The sequence below is a fragment of the Lolium rigidum genome, chromosome 2, assembly GCF_022539505.1.
Source record: "Lolium rigidum isolate FL_2022 chromosome 2, APGP_CSIRO_Lrig_0.1, whole genome shotgun sequence".
In the NCBI taxonomy this organism is placed as follows: domain Eukaryota; kingdom Viridiplantae; phylum Streptophyta; class Magnoliopsida; order Poales; family Poaceae; genus Lolium; species Lolium rigidum.
In genome coordinates, this window is record NC_061509.1 from 65,736,265 (window position 1) to 65,754,698 (window position 18,434).

The 18,434-nt window shown below is 46.7% G+C and overlaps 2 protein-coding genes and 1 long non-coding RNA gene across 3 annotated transcripts; 2 read left to right on the plus strand and 1 right to left on the minus strand.

Annotated features, from left to right (window-relative positions):
* The first annotated feature begins 1,951 nt into the window (after positions 1-1,951).
* LOC124689820 lies at positions 1,952-5,703 on the plus strand. The gene is made up of 12 exons (XM_047223289.1): positions 1,952-2,049; positions 2,186-2,271; positions 3,200-3,402; positions 3,476-3,578; positions 3,668-3,918; positions 4,009-4,212; positions 4,297-4,389; positions 4,474-4,584; positions 4,658-5,014; positions 5,102-5,236; positions 5,343-5,579; positions 5,659-5,703. The coding sequence occupies exons 1-12, from the start codon at positions 2,042-2,044 to the stop codon at positions 5,701-5,703; spliced, it is 1,833 nt and encodes a 610-aa protein (XP_047079245.1). The 5' UTR covers positions 1,952-2,041.
* On the plus strand, positions 4,948-6,734 carry LOC124686606. The gene is made up of 5 exons (XR_006997880.1): positions 4,948-5,014; positions 5,102-5,236; positions 5,343-5,579; positions 5,659-5,750; positions 6,666-6,734. It is a non-coding gene; the product is annotated as an uncharacterized LOC124686606 (long non-coding RNA).
* Positions 6,735-12,929: 6,195 nt separating this feature from the next.
* Positions 12,930-14,393, minus strand: LOC124686607 (3-ketoacyl-CoA synthase 6-like). The gene has a single exon (XM_047220527.1). The coding sequence runs from the start codon at positions 14,391-14,393 to the stop codon at positions 12,930-12,932; it is 1,464 nt and encodes a 487-aa protein (XP_047076483.1).
* Between the last annotated feature and the right edge of the window lie 4,041 nt (positions 14,394-18,434).

The following is an 18,434-nucleotide window of genomic DNA, read 5'->3' on the forward strand; positions in this document are numbered from 1 at the left end:
CGCTAATGTCAAACTTCTTGTTGATTTTTTTGTGAAGTTTAGACGGTTTGACTTCTAAAAAGTTTTACACGCGCTATATTTTGGCATATGTAGAGGGAGTACTTGAAGGCAAACACGTCAAAATATTTAAAGCCGTAGTTCATCAGAAAACCATGCATGGTGGTAATCTGGCATTTTCAAAAAGCTTTAGGAATATTTTTGAGAACCCAGTTATTATACTGTACTTGCCTATAGTCCTTAACATAAGAGCATCTCCAGCCGCGTCCCCCAAACCGTCCCCCAAACCGCGCCGGATTGAGCGTTTGGGGGACGTATTTCGTTCGTGCCGCGTTTGGGGGACGTCGCGTCCCCCAAACAAAATTTCGCAAATTTTAAACTTAACTAGATTCGATTAGATTCGTCCAAACTTACATAGATTCGAACGAAATTTGACTAACTTTAAAACTAAACCTAATCTAGAACCACTTGCGGCGGCCGGAGGCGTCGTAGTACTGCTTGGAAGTTGTACATCTCGTCGGTGACGACCTCCCGCTTGACGCGCTCGTCGACGGGCTCGTCCACGGGCTCGTCCTTCACCAAGCCGCTTGGTCTCGCCTCGCCGTCGTCGGTGAGGTCCACCAGCGGCTTGCCGGAGTCGCGGATGGACATGGCGATCGCCGCGTCCAGGTCGCCCCTCCAGGCGTCCTTGTCGTCCATGGACGCCAAGAACCCCGCCCGCAGCCCTGGGCAGTCCTCGGGGTCGTCGCTGCTGGCGATGAGCCGCTCACTACACCACAGCACTTGATTCCCGACTGATGTTGGTCGGTAAAAGTCGACATGGCCAACAGAACGTTGGTCGGCATAGTTTATGTCGAACTGTTGGTCGGCAATGTCTTCAGATAACGTCTGACTTTCGGTCGGCAATGTGTCAAACTTTGGTGTCCGACAGTTGGTCGGCATTTCTGCCATACACGTCGGATCGTCGGTCGGCAAAGAATCCCGACCAACTGTCAGTCGTTAAGTGGGCCGGCCCGCGGGGGGTGAAAATATTAGCGCCAACATTTGGCCCAACGGCGCGAAAACTTTCATTGCCCCCACCACACCAAAATCTCCTCCGCGGCGGCCGCTTATAATGAACCCTAAATCCCCAAATCCATCCACGAGTGCGGCTCTGAGCTCCGGCCAGCCTCTCCGCCGCAACATCTTCCTGCCGCCCCCACACGCTCAAGCTCTCCTCAAGCTCTCCTGGCCGCTCGAAGTGTTGTCTCCGCTGCGGTGGCGCACCCATCCGGCGAGCACGACCTGCCCCACGCGCTCCCATCTGGTGGCCAACCGTGAGATCTCCGTTCCCAAGCCATCGCCATTACAGCCCTCACCCAGCTGCAACCCGTGGGGATTTTCGTATTCGAGTGAGGTGACCTCCTCCCCTCTCTCTCTCTCTCTCTCTGCGTGATGTATTGATGCTGACGGCCAGCGCTCTCCCGCCCTCGCGTGGCAGTATTGAGCCGCTTTTAGCAAACAGAGAGGACCTTGCCTAGCTAGCTAGTGGCCGCAGCACAACAAATTATTTTCGCCAGATCTGTTTCTAGTCCATTTGAGAGGAATACGTATATGCACAGGTGGGTCAGAGCGGTAGGTGAAGTTTAGAGGATTAGTTAACTTCTGTGATTGACCACTTTCAGTCGGAATGCTCATACAACATTGCAGCTGCTCAAATCAGATAACTTCTAAGTAGTACTAGAGACGATTAGCTACTTCTGTGTACATGGGTTTGATGAATCCATCGATTTCTATTTTGTAGCTGTTTATTTTGCTAGTTCATTAGCTTACGAGTTATACATGGAAGGGATGAAAGCTACAGGTTGTACTAAGTTTTCTTGTATTACTGCTAGATCCAAGATTGAGACACAACATTTTTGATGTTTGAGTAGTCGGTTGTACATGTGCTAGTACTAGTAAGTTGTGCTTAATTTATCCATCGGCTCTAGCTTGACTGCAATACAACTTTTGTTTCTATTTTGCCGGGAACACTTCTTGAACAGAAAAGTGTGAGAATGAAAGTATGGTTAGGTAGTTTCTCATCTCTCTAATTTATAAGCAGCCAGTAGTCTATTGTTGGTCGTTGCTTACTAGAATATTTTTGTTTGGCACTAATTTATTAATATTACTTGAGCCTAATTTATATTGTATAATTATTTATTATTAGGATTCTTGATCCCAGCGACTCACGACTTTGTGGCGGCGGCGCAACAATCCTTCTCCCTGGCTGTCAGTGTCCCACCACAGCAGTTGGTGAGTGAACTTACTAATTCTTTGTCCGTTCTCTTCAATCTTTTTTGTTTATGGGTGTGTATCAGTTTTATTATGTGTACACTGGGTGCATGCCGTCTCTTTTATGTCGCCTGATCTGATATTATTGTATTAGGAGTTTCTGTTTATCCGGTAGTAATTAAGTGGGTCGACCTATAATTGACATTATTTTCTTTGTGTCTCTGATATTATTCTGTCAGCCTTTTCTGCTGATCCGATAATAATCAAGTGTGCAACTAATATGGATAAAAGTTGGATGAATGCACCTAGGTACGACACACATTTTTCAATTTCTTAGGCTTTAGTACTTGTTGAAATCTGATGTAACTCGCAGCATATGTACGCTTGCATGTAGGCATACAGAGGAGTACATACAAGGGCTAGCTAGATTCTTGGGCTATGCATTTGCTAAATCATTGGTCGAGAACAAAATTTTATGTCCTTGCAAAATATCAACATGAGGGGAAAGTAGTGTTGCTAAAATGTGACAGGGTCGACAATCGTGTAGAAGATAAATGGGTAAAGACTGATCAGTTTGGAATCACTTCTGTGAATTTCAAGCATATATTCAATACCGGTGAGAAGATGTTAGACGAGCCTTTCATTTTAGCATCACAGGCAACTCAAGTTTACTATGTTGAAGATCCCATTGATGCTGAGTGGTCTACTGTTGTTATACCATCATATTATGACATAAATGAAGCAGAAAATATTGAGCCTGATAATGCTTTGCGTGCAACATTGCTTGATCCATGCACTTCTATACGTGTTAGTGTTGCCGATGGAGGTATTGGTTCTAGTAGGACAGATATTGATGGACTAGTTGTTAAGAAAAAGTAAGCCATGTGTACAAATTTTCTTTTATGCTTTCTAGTTTCAGCAATGTATTCATATATTGTTCCTTTTGCAGGAAAAATGGCAAGCGGAAGAGGAAAGACTAAAGATGTGATGGTCACCAATGAACAGCTAGCACAAGTTGAGTATGAACTAGCTAGAAACAGGATGGTGGAAGAAAATGAGGAAAGGATGGCACGCCTAGGTATACACCGGGCAAGTGTTGCATTTAAAGATGCCTGCGAAGGAAGCCGACCCCCAAAACAGAAAAAAAGAAAGGTATAATTATGACATATCTATCTGAGTTCATTTTCTTGCAAATGTAGCTTATAATTGTGACATATCTATGCAGACACCCTCCTCAACACTTGAAAATACAACTGAAAGACGTGTTTTGAGGTCCAGGGGAGCAAATGAAAGTGGTAATGCAAATCCTACAGACCAACCTTCCAAAGGTATAGTAGGTTATAATTGTTTCAGACTATAGCCTATTCTAACTAGCTAGAATATCTCAGTTATCTCAGTTAATTTTCTTAATGTGCAGAGATCACTACCAAGCTTGTTGATGGTGAGAAAGGTGGGCGAACGATAACTAAAAAGGCCAACATATATGCAAGGATGAATAAGACGAAAATCAAAATTCCATTCAATGAGTATGGCCAACCAATTGGGCCAGATGCAACTGAATTTGCCAATTTCATTGGCACTCTGGTCAGGAAGCATATACCACCAAAAGCTATAGATTGGAGAGATGTTGATGAAGAAACAAAGTTGCTAGTGTGGGATCACTTACAGGTATTACATAATTTACAACTTACATGTTCTACTTAAAGCCATCTAGCTGAGTGTCTTCTGAAACATGTCATTAACACTTCACTTGAACAGGGATTTTATGAGCTGGACTCAATCGCTCTCAAATATGTCATTAACACTTCACAGAGAAAATGGAAGGAATGGAAGGCAGATTTAAAGAAGACAAAGTTTGATCCTGAATTGACTGACGAAGAGCTTATGCCTAGATGTGATGATAGAATTAGCGAAGCTGATTGGAAGGACCTTCTTAAATATTGGAGATCTCCTGAATTCGAAGTAAGTTAGCCTTCCCATTTTCTTGCAGGATCAAATATAAATGCAAATAGCCGTACATTTGAATGCAAATGCAAATCCTTGCAGGCTCGCAGTTCTACAGCCAAAGAAAATCGCGCCAAGTCAACCGTGCCTCATACAGCTGGCAGCAAGAGTCATGCCCGTGTTGCCCAAGAAATGGTAAGAATATTGACCCAGTTAGAAAAGAAGGTGACGCTGTGTTTCAAAATCTAATAAATAGTGAGAAACAAAAAATGTTTGTAGGCTGATGAACTTGGGTATGCCCCTCGGAGAGACGAAGTGTTCATCAGAACACACACGCTCAAGAAAGGACCAAACAAAGGACAACACGTGCCAGAGGCAGCTCCAGTTATTGTATGTCTCTTTTGCCTTCTATATTTTCTATCATTTAGAAAATATGTTATAGTAAATGCAATTCACTATGCAGAGTGAACTCCTACGGGCAGCTAATGTCCACCCTGACTGGAAGGAAAAGAGTTTGAAAGAAGGTGATCTGTTTGCACGAGTTGTTGGAATGAAAGAGCCAAGGGGTCGTGTTCGTGTGTTAGGTCTAGGGCCAACACCTCAAGATGTGGGCACACCGGATACACGGGGTAAAGTGAGCACAAGGGTTCTAGTTGAAATGGTAGCACGTCGAGAAGCTGAACACCGCATGAGCACTTTGGAGGAGCAGATGCAACAAATGCAGCAACAAATGATCAAAATGCAAGAAATGATGGCAGCTTCAAAAGGAGGGCATAATTTGGAGGCTCCTAGCTTGCAACATGGTTCTAGTTCTCGACAAGTAATAAACAATTTTGCACATACCTAATTTGTTCATTGCCTTAAATATTCATCATGCATGCAGTAAGTTACATATTATTTTTGGCAGAACTCAATAGATGAAATTGAGGAAGAAATTGATGGCGAAGATGGCGATGAAGAGGACGGTGAAGATGACAATGTTCAGAGAAGGAAATTTGTTGCAAATCCAAGAAACTCTTCAACCCAGCAAGATGAAAGCCTTGTAAGCTTCACATGCATCCTTACTGCATATTTAAATTTCTTTGCTTCCATGTTTTTGTAATTTTCTCATGCATCCTTGTTGCATATATATATATCATTCTTTTCAGATTGGGATGGATGTGCTTCTCTATGCATGGACTGGTCCTGAAACTCCTGTTGCTAAGGCAACAGTTCTCTCAGTCGATCCAGACACAACTGTGGGTGGGGAGCCCCTTGGACCTGGTACTTATGAGGTTATTGTGAATGTTGCCATTAAAAGGGATACTATTCTTCCATATCAGTACGAGGACTTACTATACATTAGGGATGCTGTCACAAGGTCCATTGCATGGCCATCTAGCAAGGTAATCACCATGCATGCCTGTGTGTTTTATGCACATCCTTAGTTGTTTCTGTTATGCTCACTTGTGATAGTTTTGGTAGATGAAGCCCTACAAACCAGCTGTGTCTGGCTCATCTCGCCACTGAGATTTTTCAGTTCAAAATCAGTTTCGAAGACATCAACTGAAGATGATGTGAGTAAAACTTCTATACTTGTGTTCTTTATTCTCATCCTGCCTGTAGTATTAGTTTAACAACATAGCATTTTTAAAAATGAAGATACACTGCTGAAAACTGAAGTTGCAGCCTAAGCTGCCATCACATCTAATCTATACTGGTATTACTTTATTTTTCCATTCAACCTCTACCGTCACATATAATCTATACTGGTATTACTTTATTTTTCCATTCAACCGCTGCCATTACTAATGCATGAAGAAAATTAAGTCTCTGTACCAAGTAAAAGTACTACTTGGTAAACCCAATACCTGAATCTTAAACAGATATGTACTTTGAACAAAACTAATGCACAGGTGGGTGCAATAGTATTTTCATGCTGAGCCTTTCGTTTTTTATTTTCAATTCAAAGGAAGAAGAGACGAAGATTAAAGGAAACATACTACTATCCTTTTCTTTAATGTAAGAAAACATGCGTACAGTATTTCACCTCTTTGCTTTGTAACTGCAATTTATCATGTATCAAGTAGCGATGGGACCATTGTGAGTAGATCAGCCTCCTTATTCTTTAGAGAAAGCTGAGTCTCCGTTACTCGCCAGCGATTATACCTTGTAATGGATATTGTTTGGTGGTATTGCTGTATACCTGCTGAGAATGAGTCCCTGTTTTGCGTATACCTGATGAGAATGAGTCCCTGTTTTCCCCCGTAAACAAATTTCCTGCCTCCGCCGTTGGCCGCTGGCATGTAGATGTTCTGTGATGCCGTCCATCGTCTGTCTGTTTAGTGCCTGCTAATTTTGGGTCGAACATATGGCTAAGAGTTGGGTGCCTGCTTGTATTTGTTTTTTCACTCTATCTATTTGTACTAGTTCGTCCAAACTGAGAATGTATGTAACAACGTAATCTTATATGTTTGTACTTGTTTGTGCAGGTGTCCCCTCTAAATATGAATTATCATGCTAAACATTTCCCGCGAGCCACCAAGCCACCAAGTACCTGGATGTTTCCCATCAGTAGAATGAATTGTGTAATGGAGCAAACTTGGTCATATGGTAGTCATTGGTTTCCATTTTGTAAAACCTGCTTATATGCGGTGACAACTTATCTATGTTATGTTGACTATGTTGTAATCAGATGAGAACATATGAACAATTGGTATTGTAAGAGTTTAATCCATATCAGAGTCATGTGTGCTATTATTTATTTGGTATGCATTTATGATTGTGTCGAATATAAGAATATAGTGAATTTTGCCATTCATATATCTAAATTACTGAAGTGTTGGTCGGCAAAAGAAACACCGACCAACTGTTAGAAAGAACCATTCTCTGGTACGTGCCAACGGAAAGTTGGTCGGTAAAACTTACCTCGTCCGAAGTTTGGTTGGCAAAGAAATGTTGGTCGGGAAACAATTGACGGTCGGCAAAGAAAACGTCGGTCGGGAAAGCCTTAGGAATGGTGTCGAACCGTCGGTCGGCAAACTTATGTCGGTCGGGAAAGGCCTTTGCCGACCGGACTTACGGTGACCGACAACATCGGTCGGCAAAACTAATCCCCGACCGACTTTCTGTTGGCGTAAGCTGCTTTCCCGACCAACTTAACAGTTGGGGTTCTAGTGCTGTGGTGTAGTGGCTGCTGCCGCTCGTACTCCGCCAGCAGCGCCGCCTGCGACGCTTGCTCCGGCTCCTCCTTGACCTCCGGCTTCGGGATGAGGAGGGCGCCGCCGCGCCTCCCTTGCTGCCGCCCGCTGCCGCTACCGCCACGCCTCGTGTTGACGGGCGTCGCCGGCTCCTCCTTGACCTCCCGTTTGGGGACGGTGTAGGGCGCCGACCGGTACGACGAGGACGGCGTCGATCGCGCCGGTCCCGAGGAAGAAGAGTGCGAGGAGGACGAGTACGTCGTCCTCCTCGGCTGCCATTGAGGAGACGGCGGCGGCGACGACGGCATCTCCGGCCTTGGAGCGCCCGTTGCGAGGCCGCGGATGACGTTCTCGAGGGTGCGCCCGAACGCCCCGGAACAGGCGCGGCCTTCCCTGTTCCAGCCTGTTGGGGCCGCCGACGAGGTTGTCGGTGCTGTGCATCTCGACGTCGTACTTCGCCTGGAAGTACGTCGTCCACCAGGCGTCGTTGTCGTTGACCGCCCACGTCGGATCCAACCGCTCCTCGGCGGTGAGGTGAGCCCGACGGGCCTTGATGGCGTCGCTCCATTGTTCCGTCTTCGGCTTCGGCGGCGGCGGAACGCCAATGCCGTTCACGGCCATCTTCTAGCCGCCGGCCGCTGGCGGCCCGCATGTCCGGCGGGACCGGATACGGGCGTGGTACGGCGCCCACGCCTCCGCCACGGTGAGGCCGCCGCGTCCGGGCCGTTCGCCGCGGCGATCTTGCGGGAGGACGAGCTCGACATTTTTTGAGCGGTGAGGAGAGGATCTGGGAGGGGGGAGGCGGCGGCGATGAGAAGGATTATGAGCGGCGATAACTGCAGGGCGTCTTAAAACAGCGGCGGCAGCGGGTGGTTGCACGCAATAACTCCGGCGCGGACGGCCACGCGGCCATGCACGACGAGACGCGTCCCTCGCGTCGCTCGGGAAAACAGGGACGCCATTAACGTCGCTTGACCAAAGGTAGGCGACGGGGTTTTAGCCTTCCGTGCCGCTGACGGGTCGGGCCCGCGTCGGTTCGCCTCGCTTTTCATTGTGTCCGGCGTCCCCGGAGCGTCCCCTGTGGGACGGGGACGGGCTCGGGGCGCCGGACACCGTATCGGGCCGCGCCGGACAAAAATAGGCTTTGGGGGACGCGGCTGGAACTCTTTTTTTGTCCAGCGCCCCAAATCTCTTTGGGGGACGGTTTGGGGGACGCGACTGGAGATGCTCTAAGTAGTCCACAAACAGGAAAAAGATCAACCATACTATACGCATTAACTGATACAAGTACTAGTACACCAATCATCAACATACATATATAGATCTGTACATTTTAGTCTATCCGACTACCTTACGGCATCCACAATGTATAAATCGTCAAATCTGACCAAACACACGATTTGGCATCAAAGCGATATATGGCAACACCTCTACAATATTGCCTAGTTCCAAATATCTATATAGTGGGCCCCAGTAGACACAAACAATGTAAAGGAATTGTTTTTTCTTTCCAGCTATGCTCTCTGTCACCTCAACCATCTTCTCTTTCTTCCTTAGGCTAGCCATAGTGCTAGTATCATATAGCTAGTATCATGGACATTGGTCCCATAAAAATGCTGATGTGGCAGCTAATTAAGTAGGAGAGAGGAGATTAGAGTAACATAGGTAGATACTGTATCATAGCGCAAACAACGAGAAAAGTTAATGCTAAACAAATCTTGTACACAAATTTACATTGAGATTCTAAAAAATAATAAATATAGCATAACTATGATACTACTCAATGATACTACCCACTATATCATATGCATGATACTACTACATAATACTTACCACTATGACCAGTGGCGGAGCCGAACTTAAAGTCAGTGTTGTCATTTCAAATCTGTGATGTCAAATGCATATAATTTTTGTTTATTTTAAATACTTTTTACAAGATTAATACCAAAATACAAAGAACATGGCAAAAGGCTGTGTGGTCAATTGACCACACAGCTCTCAACGTGGCTCCGCCACTGACTATGACCAGCCTTAGATACTCCCTCCGTCCACAAATAAGTGTACATGCGGGTTTTCCAAGATAAATTATCAAGTGGAATAAAAAAATGCATTGGGAAGATGCATCTATCTTCTTTAATTCTTTCACCTCCAATGATCTAAGTGCATGTAGAAAATAAACAGAACATGTGCTCAATATTATTGGGTTTGAACTCCGTGCGATGAGAGAGAAGCAATTAAAATGCATTGGAAAGATAGGAGTACGCTCTTTTGTGGATAAAGTTTAGAGCTATATGTCCACTTATTTGAGGATGGAGGGAGTATGCATTTTTTTTATTCCATCAAGAATTTGTCCACGGACTTGGCATCGGAGCAACTTGCTCCGGTTCTCACTTTTGCTTCTTTTGGAACTACTTCACAATGTAGGGAACTAATTTCAAAAGCCAAAAAAGCAAATATAGAACCACATTTGGCTACACATTGTGGGTGCCCTTAGAGCATCTCCAGCCGCGTCCCTCAAAGGCTTTTGGGTGCTCAGCAATTTTTTTTGTTCCCAGTCGCGCGCCTCAAAGCCTCCTTCCGTCCAGCGGGGCCCAATACGGTGTCTGGCACCCCGAGCCCGTCCCCGGTCCACAGGGGACGCTCCGGGCATGCCGGACAGACCGAGAAGCGAGGCGGGGAGTGGCTGGCCCGACGCGTCATTGACACATTCAAATTTAACCTAACTGTTGCCTACCTCGCGATGGAAGTTATTAGCGCACAACGAAGGTGCAGTTTCCGCAGAGGCGCGGCGATGCACCTCATCGCGCCTAGCTCTACGTGCCAGCGTTAATGAGCGCCACCGCTCTCCTTCCGGCCTATAAAGAGGTGTGCTCTCGCATCGTCCCTCACACACAAACCCTAGCACATCTCTCCCCAACCCTAGCCACAACCATCTCAAGAGTCGAGTGCCATTCCATGGCTGGTAGAGCCCGAGGCCGAGGTCACGGCCATGGCCGTGGCTGCGGCCGTGCTGGAGCAGCAAGGCCTGCACGGTTGTCGTCGCATGCGACATCGTCGTCTTCCGAGGGGAGTGGGAGTTCAAGTTCATCGTTTTCCTCAATGGCGACCCACTCGCCATCCAGAGGCTGCCGGACAAGTTCGCAGAGTTCGTCGCCGGCAACGAGCCGGCCGCGCTGCAGCTGCGGGAGGCTGGCTACGGCTTCTGCCAATGGCCAGTGGACGTGCTCTTCGACGGGCGCGTCAAGATTTACACCACACCGACTGGGAGAAGTTCGCGCGCTTCCACGACCTCCAAGACGGCTGCGTCCACATTCTCCTACCAAGGCGACGAGAGATAAGCATGAAGGTGTTGGACGACACGTCCTGCCGCCTGCACTACCACGGCGACGATGAAGAGGACGACGATTGAACACGCCGAGTGTTCTTTCTTTGCAGCGAAAATGGTCACGGAGGTTTATGTATGTTCTTCCTGCATAGGACCAACATGGCTATCATTACCAGCTGGATTTTCTAGTTTGGGTGACTGAAAGTGTATGATAATGTTCTTTTTTGGCAGCAAACATACAAAATCTGTGAGGCCAACTGTAGTTATGTTTTCTCATTTTGCAATGTTTTAACTATGTATTTAGTTTGTGTAAACCATGTTCCAAACTATGTATTAATCTATTATATACTAAAAGCAAAATGCGGAACTAAAATAAAGACATTAGGTTGATCCACATCACTTAAATTATTTCAATAGTTAGATCTAAAATTTGTGGCTAGGATTTAACAAATGATAATAGTTACGTAACCGGAGAGCAGTTCAGTTGACACGATCAATTATGAGACTACAATTTTCTTTAAAATAAAGACATTAGGTTGATCCACATCACTTAAATTATTTCAATAGTTAGATCTAAAATTTGTGGCTAGGATTTAACAAATGATAATAGTTACGTAACCGGAGAGCAGTTCAGTTGACACGATCAATTATGAGACTACAATTTTCTTTACCAAAACGAATTGTCCCTTTTTCACACGATAGAATAGATAGAGCGCCGAAGGCTGGCTTAGCTAGCTGGCCGTACCACGCTAAAGCAAAGCTGATCGTCTCATTATTGGTCTCCTCATAGTACGTGTTTTTTTTTTCGCAACCGGTCAAGCTACGTCTCCAAAGCATCCTATCTTGATTTTTTACCAAAAAATAAGGTACCAAGTTGACTCGAACAACGTACATATGGCAGTTTGAGTATATATATTTTATGAGTGCATAGGAAAATACAAAAGTAATCTTAGGGCAACTAAATATTTATTCTAGATTTCTTTCCATGTTTTGAACCTAGCGTGATTTTATTAATAAAATTGGGAAATGATAATTTTTCAAAAAAATACTACTCCGTACATATTTTTCAAGAATCATCAACTTTAACGCATTCACGCTAGCTTTTGTGGAGCTTGAAGATCGGTGAGTTTACAAAGACGACTATATTCTGATAATTAATTTACTGCTATGAGCTAGGATTCTATACTAAAAAATAATGTAAGGGTATTTTTCAATGCACTAGATTAATTCATATATACTGAAAATATAAACCGGTGATATTAATCTGAAAGTCTAAGATTAAAAAATAAAATTCTGGCACGTAAGCGATGGTATGTAAATTTTTTTAGACTAAGAGTCTGGCGGATCGGTTTCATGCCAATTGTTGGTAAAACAACTAAACTGGTTCTTACGTCACACGTATGAGACGGACATAACTTTTCCCGCGTTTGAAGATCGGCGAGTATACAAAGATGACTATATTTTGATAATTAGTTTACTATTATGAGCTAGGATTCCATAATAAAAGACTATATAAGGATGTTTTTCAATGCACTAGATTAATCCATATATGCTGAAAATATAAACCGGCGATATTAGTCTGAACGTCTGAGATTAAAAAGTAAAGTTCTAGACGTAAACGATGGTACACACATGTTTTTAGATTAAGAGTCTGACGGATCGGTTTCTTGCCTTTTTTTGGTAAAACAACTGAAGTAAGTGTCATGTATTTTAAACGGGTAAAGCAAATGAGACTAAGAAAACTCCACACAGATCAATAAACTCATCATTTAGTTGTCTAACTATCAATATATAATAAGCTATTTTCTATTGGTTGCATCGCGAACAAATTATTTTGCTTCTATTCGAAAAATCATTACACATTAAAGATGATAAACATAACATAGACATATTTTTCACACAAGCACTACAATGATGCCCTCGCATTTGCGAGGGCCACCTTTCTAGTTTGTATAAAACCATGTTCCCAATTATGTAGTAGTTTATGTAATGTTCCTCCTCTCTATTGAAATGAAAATACAAAAAAATAAAAATAGTTTAATGTAAAAACTTGTTTGGGATGTCTCCCAAAAGGGGCACGAAGAAAAATCATACCCAAACTCGATCAAGCGCCGTTTGGATATGCTTTCACGAACGCGGCTCGAGATCCTCTTAAACCCTTCATCCATCATGTGCAGCATTTGGACAGGTATACCATGTACATACGTACATATATACGTGTTTGCCGGGCCTCACATGTCCTTGTCGATTTCGGGGAGCTGCACCGGGTAGCGGCTGATACACTCGGCCCATGGTCCGTCGGCGTCGCTGGCCGGCTTGATGCACTCCCACGCGACGCTGTTGCAGTCGAAGCCGGCGCCGAAGGAGATCATCCACACCCTGTCGCCCATGCCCATCCGGCCCTTGGCCTCCAGGTACGCCAGCTCGTAGAGCACGGAGCTGCTGGACGTGTTGCCGAACCTGTGCAGCGTCATCCGCGACGCCTCGACGTCGTCGTCGGAGAGGCCGAGGCCGTGCTGCACCTCGTCGATGACGCCGCGGCCGCCCGCGTGGATGCAGATGTGCTCGAAGGCGGTGCGGAAGTCAGGGCGGTAGAGCCTCACCTTGGCGCGGCCACTGAGGAGCTTCCGCTTAATGATGGTGAGCGCGACGAGGAGCTGCTCCCAGGCCGGCAGCACAAGCGGTCCAAAGGCTGCGATGTTGTTCTTGAGCGCGTAGCCGGCGGTGGTGGCGAGGTCCTTGGAGAGACGGATGCCCGTGTTCCCATTGTCGTCTTCCTCCTGGAAGACGCAGCGGTAGTCCGCGTCCCGCGCGGCGGTGACGGTGCGCACGACGCGGCGGAGGCGGAACCGCGCGTGGTCCGCGGAGTTGGATAGGATCATGGCCGCGGCGCCCATGCGGAAGAGGCAGTTGGGCAGCAGCATGGCGCGCTCCGTGCCCACGTAGTACTGAGACGACAGGATCTCCGTGGAGACGATGAGCACGCGCGTGCCCGGCGGCGACGTCTGGAGGACGTTCTTGGCGAGGCCGACGGAGACGAGGCCGGCGCTGCAACCCATCCCGGACAGGTTGACGATCTTGACGTCCGCGCGGAGCTTGTACCTGTTTACGACCATGTCAGCGAACACCGGGACGGGCGTGAAGATGCTGCAGTTGACGACGAGCACGTGGATGTCGGCAGGGTTGATGACGGGCGCCGTCTTGGCGAACACGTCGTCGACGGCGGCGAAGATGACCAACTCGGCCTCCTCCCGGGACGCCCTGAGGCTGCGGTCCGGGGGCATGTAGTGGTAGGCGTCTGGCACGCAGGTCTCCTCTCCGAGGCCGGACCGCTCGAGCAGCCGCATGGCGAAGGCCACGCTGTCCTCGTCGACGAGGTACGGCATCAGATGCGCGTGCTCCAAGCAGGTGGCGAACGGCGTGCGGTAGCAGGCCTTGGGGCGGAAGCAGCCGTACTCGACGAGGTACACGTCCCGTCCCCGTCGCATGCGCCGCATCTTCACTAGGACCGCTGCCAGGATCACCAGGATGAAGACGTGGGCAGGCGGCAAGGCGCGCATCCGGTTTACGATCTCATCGGGGCGGATGGGCCACGCCTTCCGGACCACGGTGGCAGCCACGGCCACCGCGACGACCGCCAAGAAGTTGTTCACGACAAGCCGGGCCACCGTCTTGAGGAAGCTGACGGAGCCCATCGCGTCGCGTGTGTATGTACTCTGAGCTAGCAAATGTGGTTTGTGGGAGTATGCATGGAGAGGCAGTGTGGCGTGGTTTAATAGGCGGCCGAGACGAGACGTGGGCATTTCCGGAAGCGGAAGCAGGCACAATTTCCGTGGGTAGATGAAGAGTAAAATGGGACCGGAGCAGTTGCGCAACTAGCAGCCGTGCCAGCGAGTAGTTTAAATGCGTTGCCAGAAATCAGATCCACAAAATTTACTTTCCCTCCAGGCCAACTAACTGGACAAGCGACGTACTGAGCGTTTCCACCGGCAGCTCTCAAATCGTGGCCACCAAAAACATCGGCACACCATACCCACTGTTTTAGGAGCGCTGATGCTCACACCGGCCCTTTTAATAAATTATACTAGATGATTCAAACGAATTCAAATTAGTAAAACAAAGACGGCGAATTTCATTCAAATTTTAGATCTATCTAAGAAATTTGAACTGATTTTGACAAAAGCAAAGCTAATATACTCGCTAGCATTGCCAATGTCCCACGATGCCGTACCAAGCTAGCACCGCGTAGAACAGGGTCGTTCCACTAACATGCTTTTAATGCCCTATAAATAAAAGGGATCTTATATGGAACTCGCCAAAATTATTCTAAACATGATTATAACACCTTATATGATTGAATATATATAGCACAATAAACTACAAAGTACATAGATGCATTTTACATGCATCAACAAGGAACGGGCGGATTTTCCGGCTTCATCCTCATCTCAACCAGGAACTTCGAAGTTGGCGGGCACAAGATCAAACTATCACATGCCTACAAATCACTCAATGAAAAGGATCTAGGGCCATCTAGGGTGGCTGAAGTCCGGAAAGATAGCGCGGGCCTATCACCTGGCGCCTTATCTTAAATCAACATACTTATAGCAAAAGCTCTCTACGTCCTCTGTGACAGGCCGGCTAGCCATTAAGTCGGACGATTGCCGTACTTCTAAGCAGAAAACACCGTCATGTGGCAAATCGCCAAGACGGTCCCTACCGGAGAAAATAGCCACAAGCACCGGTGACGAGATGATGAGTCCATAACCGGCCCATCTACAGAAACATGGTGGCGCAATGCTCTTCAAAAGCCACCTCCCCAACTCCCCGCAACAACAACCGGAGTATGCCGTCCCCTGGCAAGCGGTGTAATTCCCGCCGAGATGAGAATCTTCCATGCAATGGAAATCATGGCAGTTTCTGTAATGATTTACCCACGCCACCTCCCCCACCACCGCCAGGCAGCGGTAGTGGCAGTCGGGGAAATGAAGGACTTCATCCCCAAGGCCGCAGTGGGCCCCTCCCCCACCACCATCGAGTGGCGACGGAGGTGGTGGAGCTGGCGGACACTACACAGGTCATTCCCATAATAACGGGCGCCCTAGGTCAGCACGTCACTATGATGATCAAGTCGGCCAGGGAGACAGCAACGGAAATTAGGCGGCTCATCATGTAAACGAGCCCAATGATACGTTGCAAACGTATCTATAATTTTTGATGCTCCATGCTTGTTTTACACCAATTTCTATATGTTTTGTTTACACTTCGTGGAATTTTTATGCATTGTATGGAACTAACCTATTAACAAGTTGTCATAGTGCTAGTTCTGTTTTCTGCTGTTTTTGTATTTTAGAAAAGTTGTACAGGAAATATTCCCGGAATTGGACGAAGCAAAAGCCAAACCTCCTATTTCCCCGACACGAAGATAGAGTCAAAAGCAGAGACGTAGGGGGCACCAAGGTGGCCACACCTTGCCATGGCACGGGCCCACCTCTAGTCGCGCCTGGCTATGGTGTGGGCCTCTCGGGGGCCCATCGACCTCGCCCTTGCGCCTATATATTGTTTTCCCGAAACAGATTATGTGTTGCCACCAAAAAAATTAGTATTCTTAGCCAGAACGTCGGATTGATCTTAAAAATTTTTGAGCACTGTGTTGACACGTAAAGCACACGCCCGTTGGGAACCCCAAGTGGAAGGTGTGATGCGTACATCAGCAAGTTTCCCTCAGTAAGAAACCAAGGTTTATCGAACCAGTAGGAGTCAAGGAACACGTGAAGGTTGTTGGTGACGGAGTGTAGTGCGGCGCAACACCAGGGATTCCGGCGCCAACGTGGAACCTGCACAACACAATCCAAATATTTTGCCCCAACTTAACAGTGAGGTTGTCAATCTCACCGGCTTGCTGTAACAAAGGATTAAATGTATGGTGTGGAAAATGATGCTTGTTTGCGAAGAACAGTAAAGAACAATGTTTGCAGTAGATTGTATTTCGATGTAAAAGAATGGACCGGGGTCCACGGTTCACTAGTGGTGTCTCTCCAATAAGAAATAGCATGTTGGGTGAACAAATTACAGTTGGGCAATTGACAAATAAAGAGGGTATAACAATGCACATACATATCATGATGAGTAGTGTGAAATTCAATCGGGCATTACGACAAAGTACATATACCGCTATCCAGCATGCATCTATGCCTAAAAAGTCCACCTTCAGGTTAGCATCCGCACCCCTTCCAGTATTAAGTTGCAAACAACCGACAATTGCATTAAGTATGGTGCGTAATGTAATCAACACAAATATCCTTAGACAAAGCATTGATGTTTTATCCCTAGTGGCAACAAGCACATCCACAACCTTAGAACTTTCTCGTCACCGTCCCGCATTTAATGGAGGCATGAACCCACTATCGAGCATAAATACTCCCTCTTGGAGTTACAAGTATCAACTTGGCCGAGCCTCTACTAGCAACGGAGAGCATGCAAGATCATAAACAACACATATATGATAGATTGATAATCAACATAACATAGTATTCCATATTCATCGGATCCCAACAAACACAACATGTAGCATTACAAATAGATGATCTTGATCATGATAGGCAGCTCACAACATCGAACAATGATAGCACAATGAGGAGAAGACAACCATCTAGCTACTGCTATGGACCCATAGTCCAGGGGTGAACTACTCACACATCAATCCGGAGGCGATCATGGTGATGAAGAGTCCTCCGGGAGATGATTCCCCTCTCCGGCAGGGTGCCGGATGCGATCTCCTGAATCCCCCGAGATGGGATTGGCGGGGGCGGCGTCTCTGGAAGGTTTTCCGTATCGTGGCTCTCGGTACTGGGGTTTTCGCGACGAAGGCTTTAAGTAGGCGGAAGGGTAGGGTTGGAGGCGTCACGAGGGGCCCACACACTAGGGCGGCGAGGGCCCCTCCTTGGCCGCGCCGCCTTAGTGTGTCGCCACCTCGTGGCCTGATAACCCACAAGTATAGGGGATCGCAACAGTCTTCGAGGGAAGTGAAACCCAAATTTATTGATTCGACACAAGGGGAGGTAAAGAATACTTATAAGACTTAACAACTAAGTTGTCAATTCAGCTGCACCTGGAAAAGCACTAGTAACAGGGGTGATGTGAAAGCAGACGGTAATATGAGAGCAATAGTAACGAGTAACACGGCAGCGAGTAGCAATAACACGTAGGCGATGGCACCGGAAAATAGTTGATACTACTTCCAATGACATATAGAACGAGTATATGATGATGAGAGATGGACCGGGGTTCCCGACTATCTTCACTAGTGGTAACTCTCCAATAACAAGTGACAAGTGTTGGGTGAACAAATTACGCTTGGGCAATTGATAGGATTGAAAGCATTAAGACAGAACATCAAGATTATTAATCATGTAGGCATGTTTTCCATATATAGTCATACGTGCTCGCAATGAGAAACTTGCATAACATCTTTTGTCCTACCAGCTAGGTGGCAGCCGGGCCTCAAGGGAATCTACCGGCTATTAAGGTACTCCTTTTAATAGAGCACCGGAGCAAAGCATTAACACTTGGTGAAAACATGTGATCCTCATATCACAGCCTTCCCTCCGGTTGTCCCAATTTCTGTCACTTTGGGGCCTCGGGTTCCGGACAACAATATGTGCAAACAACTTGTAGATACAATCTAAGCAATATTTATAGAGCTTAAATCTAAGATCATGCCACTCGGGCCCTAG

Bases quoted from the DNA above. Each gene is read 5' to 3' on its own strand.
- LOC124686607 (XM_047220527.1), bottom strand. From the start codon at position 14,393: ATGGGCTCCGTCAGCTTCCTCAAGACGGTGGCCCGGCTTGTCGTGAAC.
- LOC124689820 (XM_047223289.1), top strand. The intron at 3,403-3,475 runs GTATAATTATGA...ATATCTATGCAG, and splicing joins CAAAACAGAAAAAAAGAAAG to ACACCCTCCTCAACACTTGA. The intron at 3,579-3,667 runs GTATAGTAGGTT...CTTAATGTGCAG, and splicing joins TACAGACCAACCTTCCAAAG to AGATCACTACCAAGCTTGTT.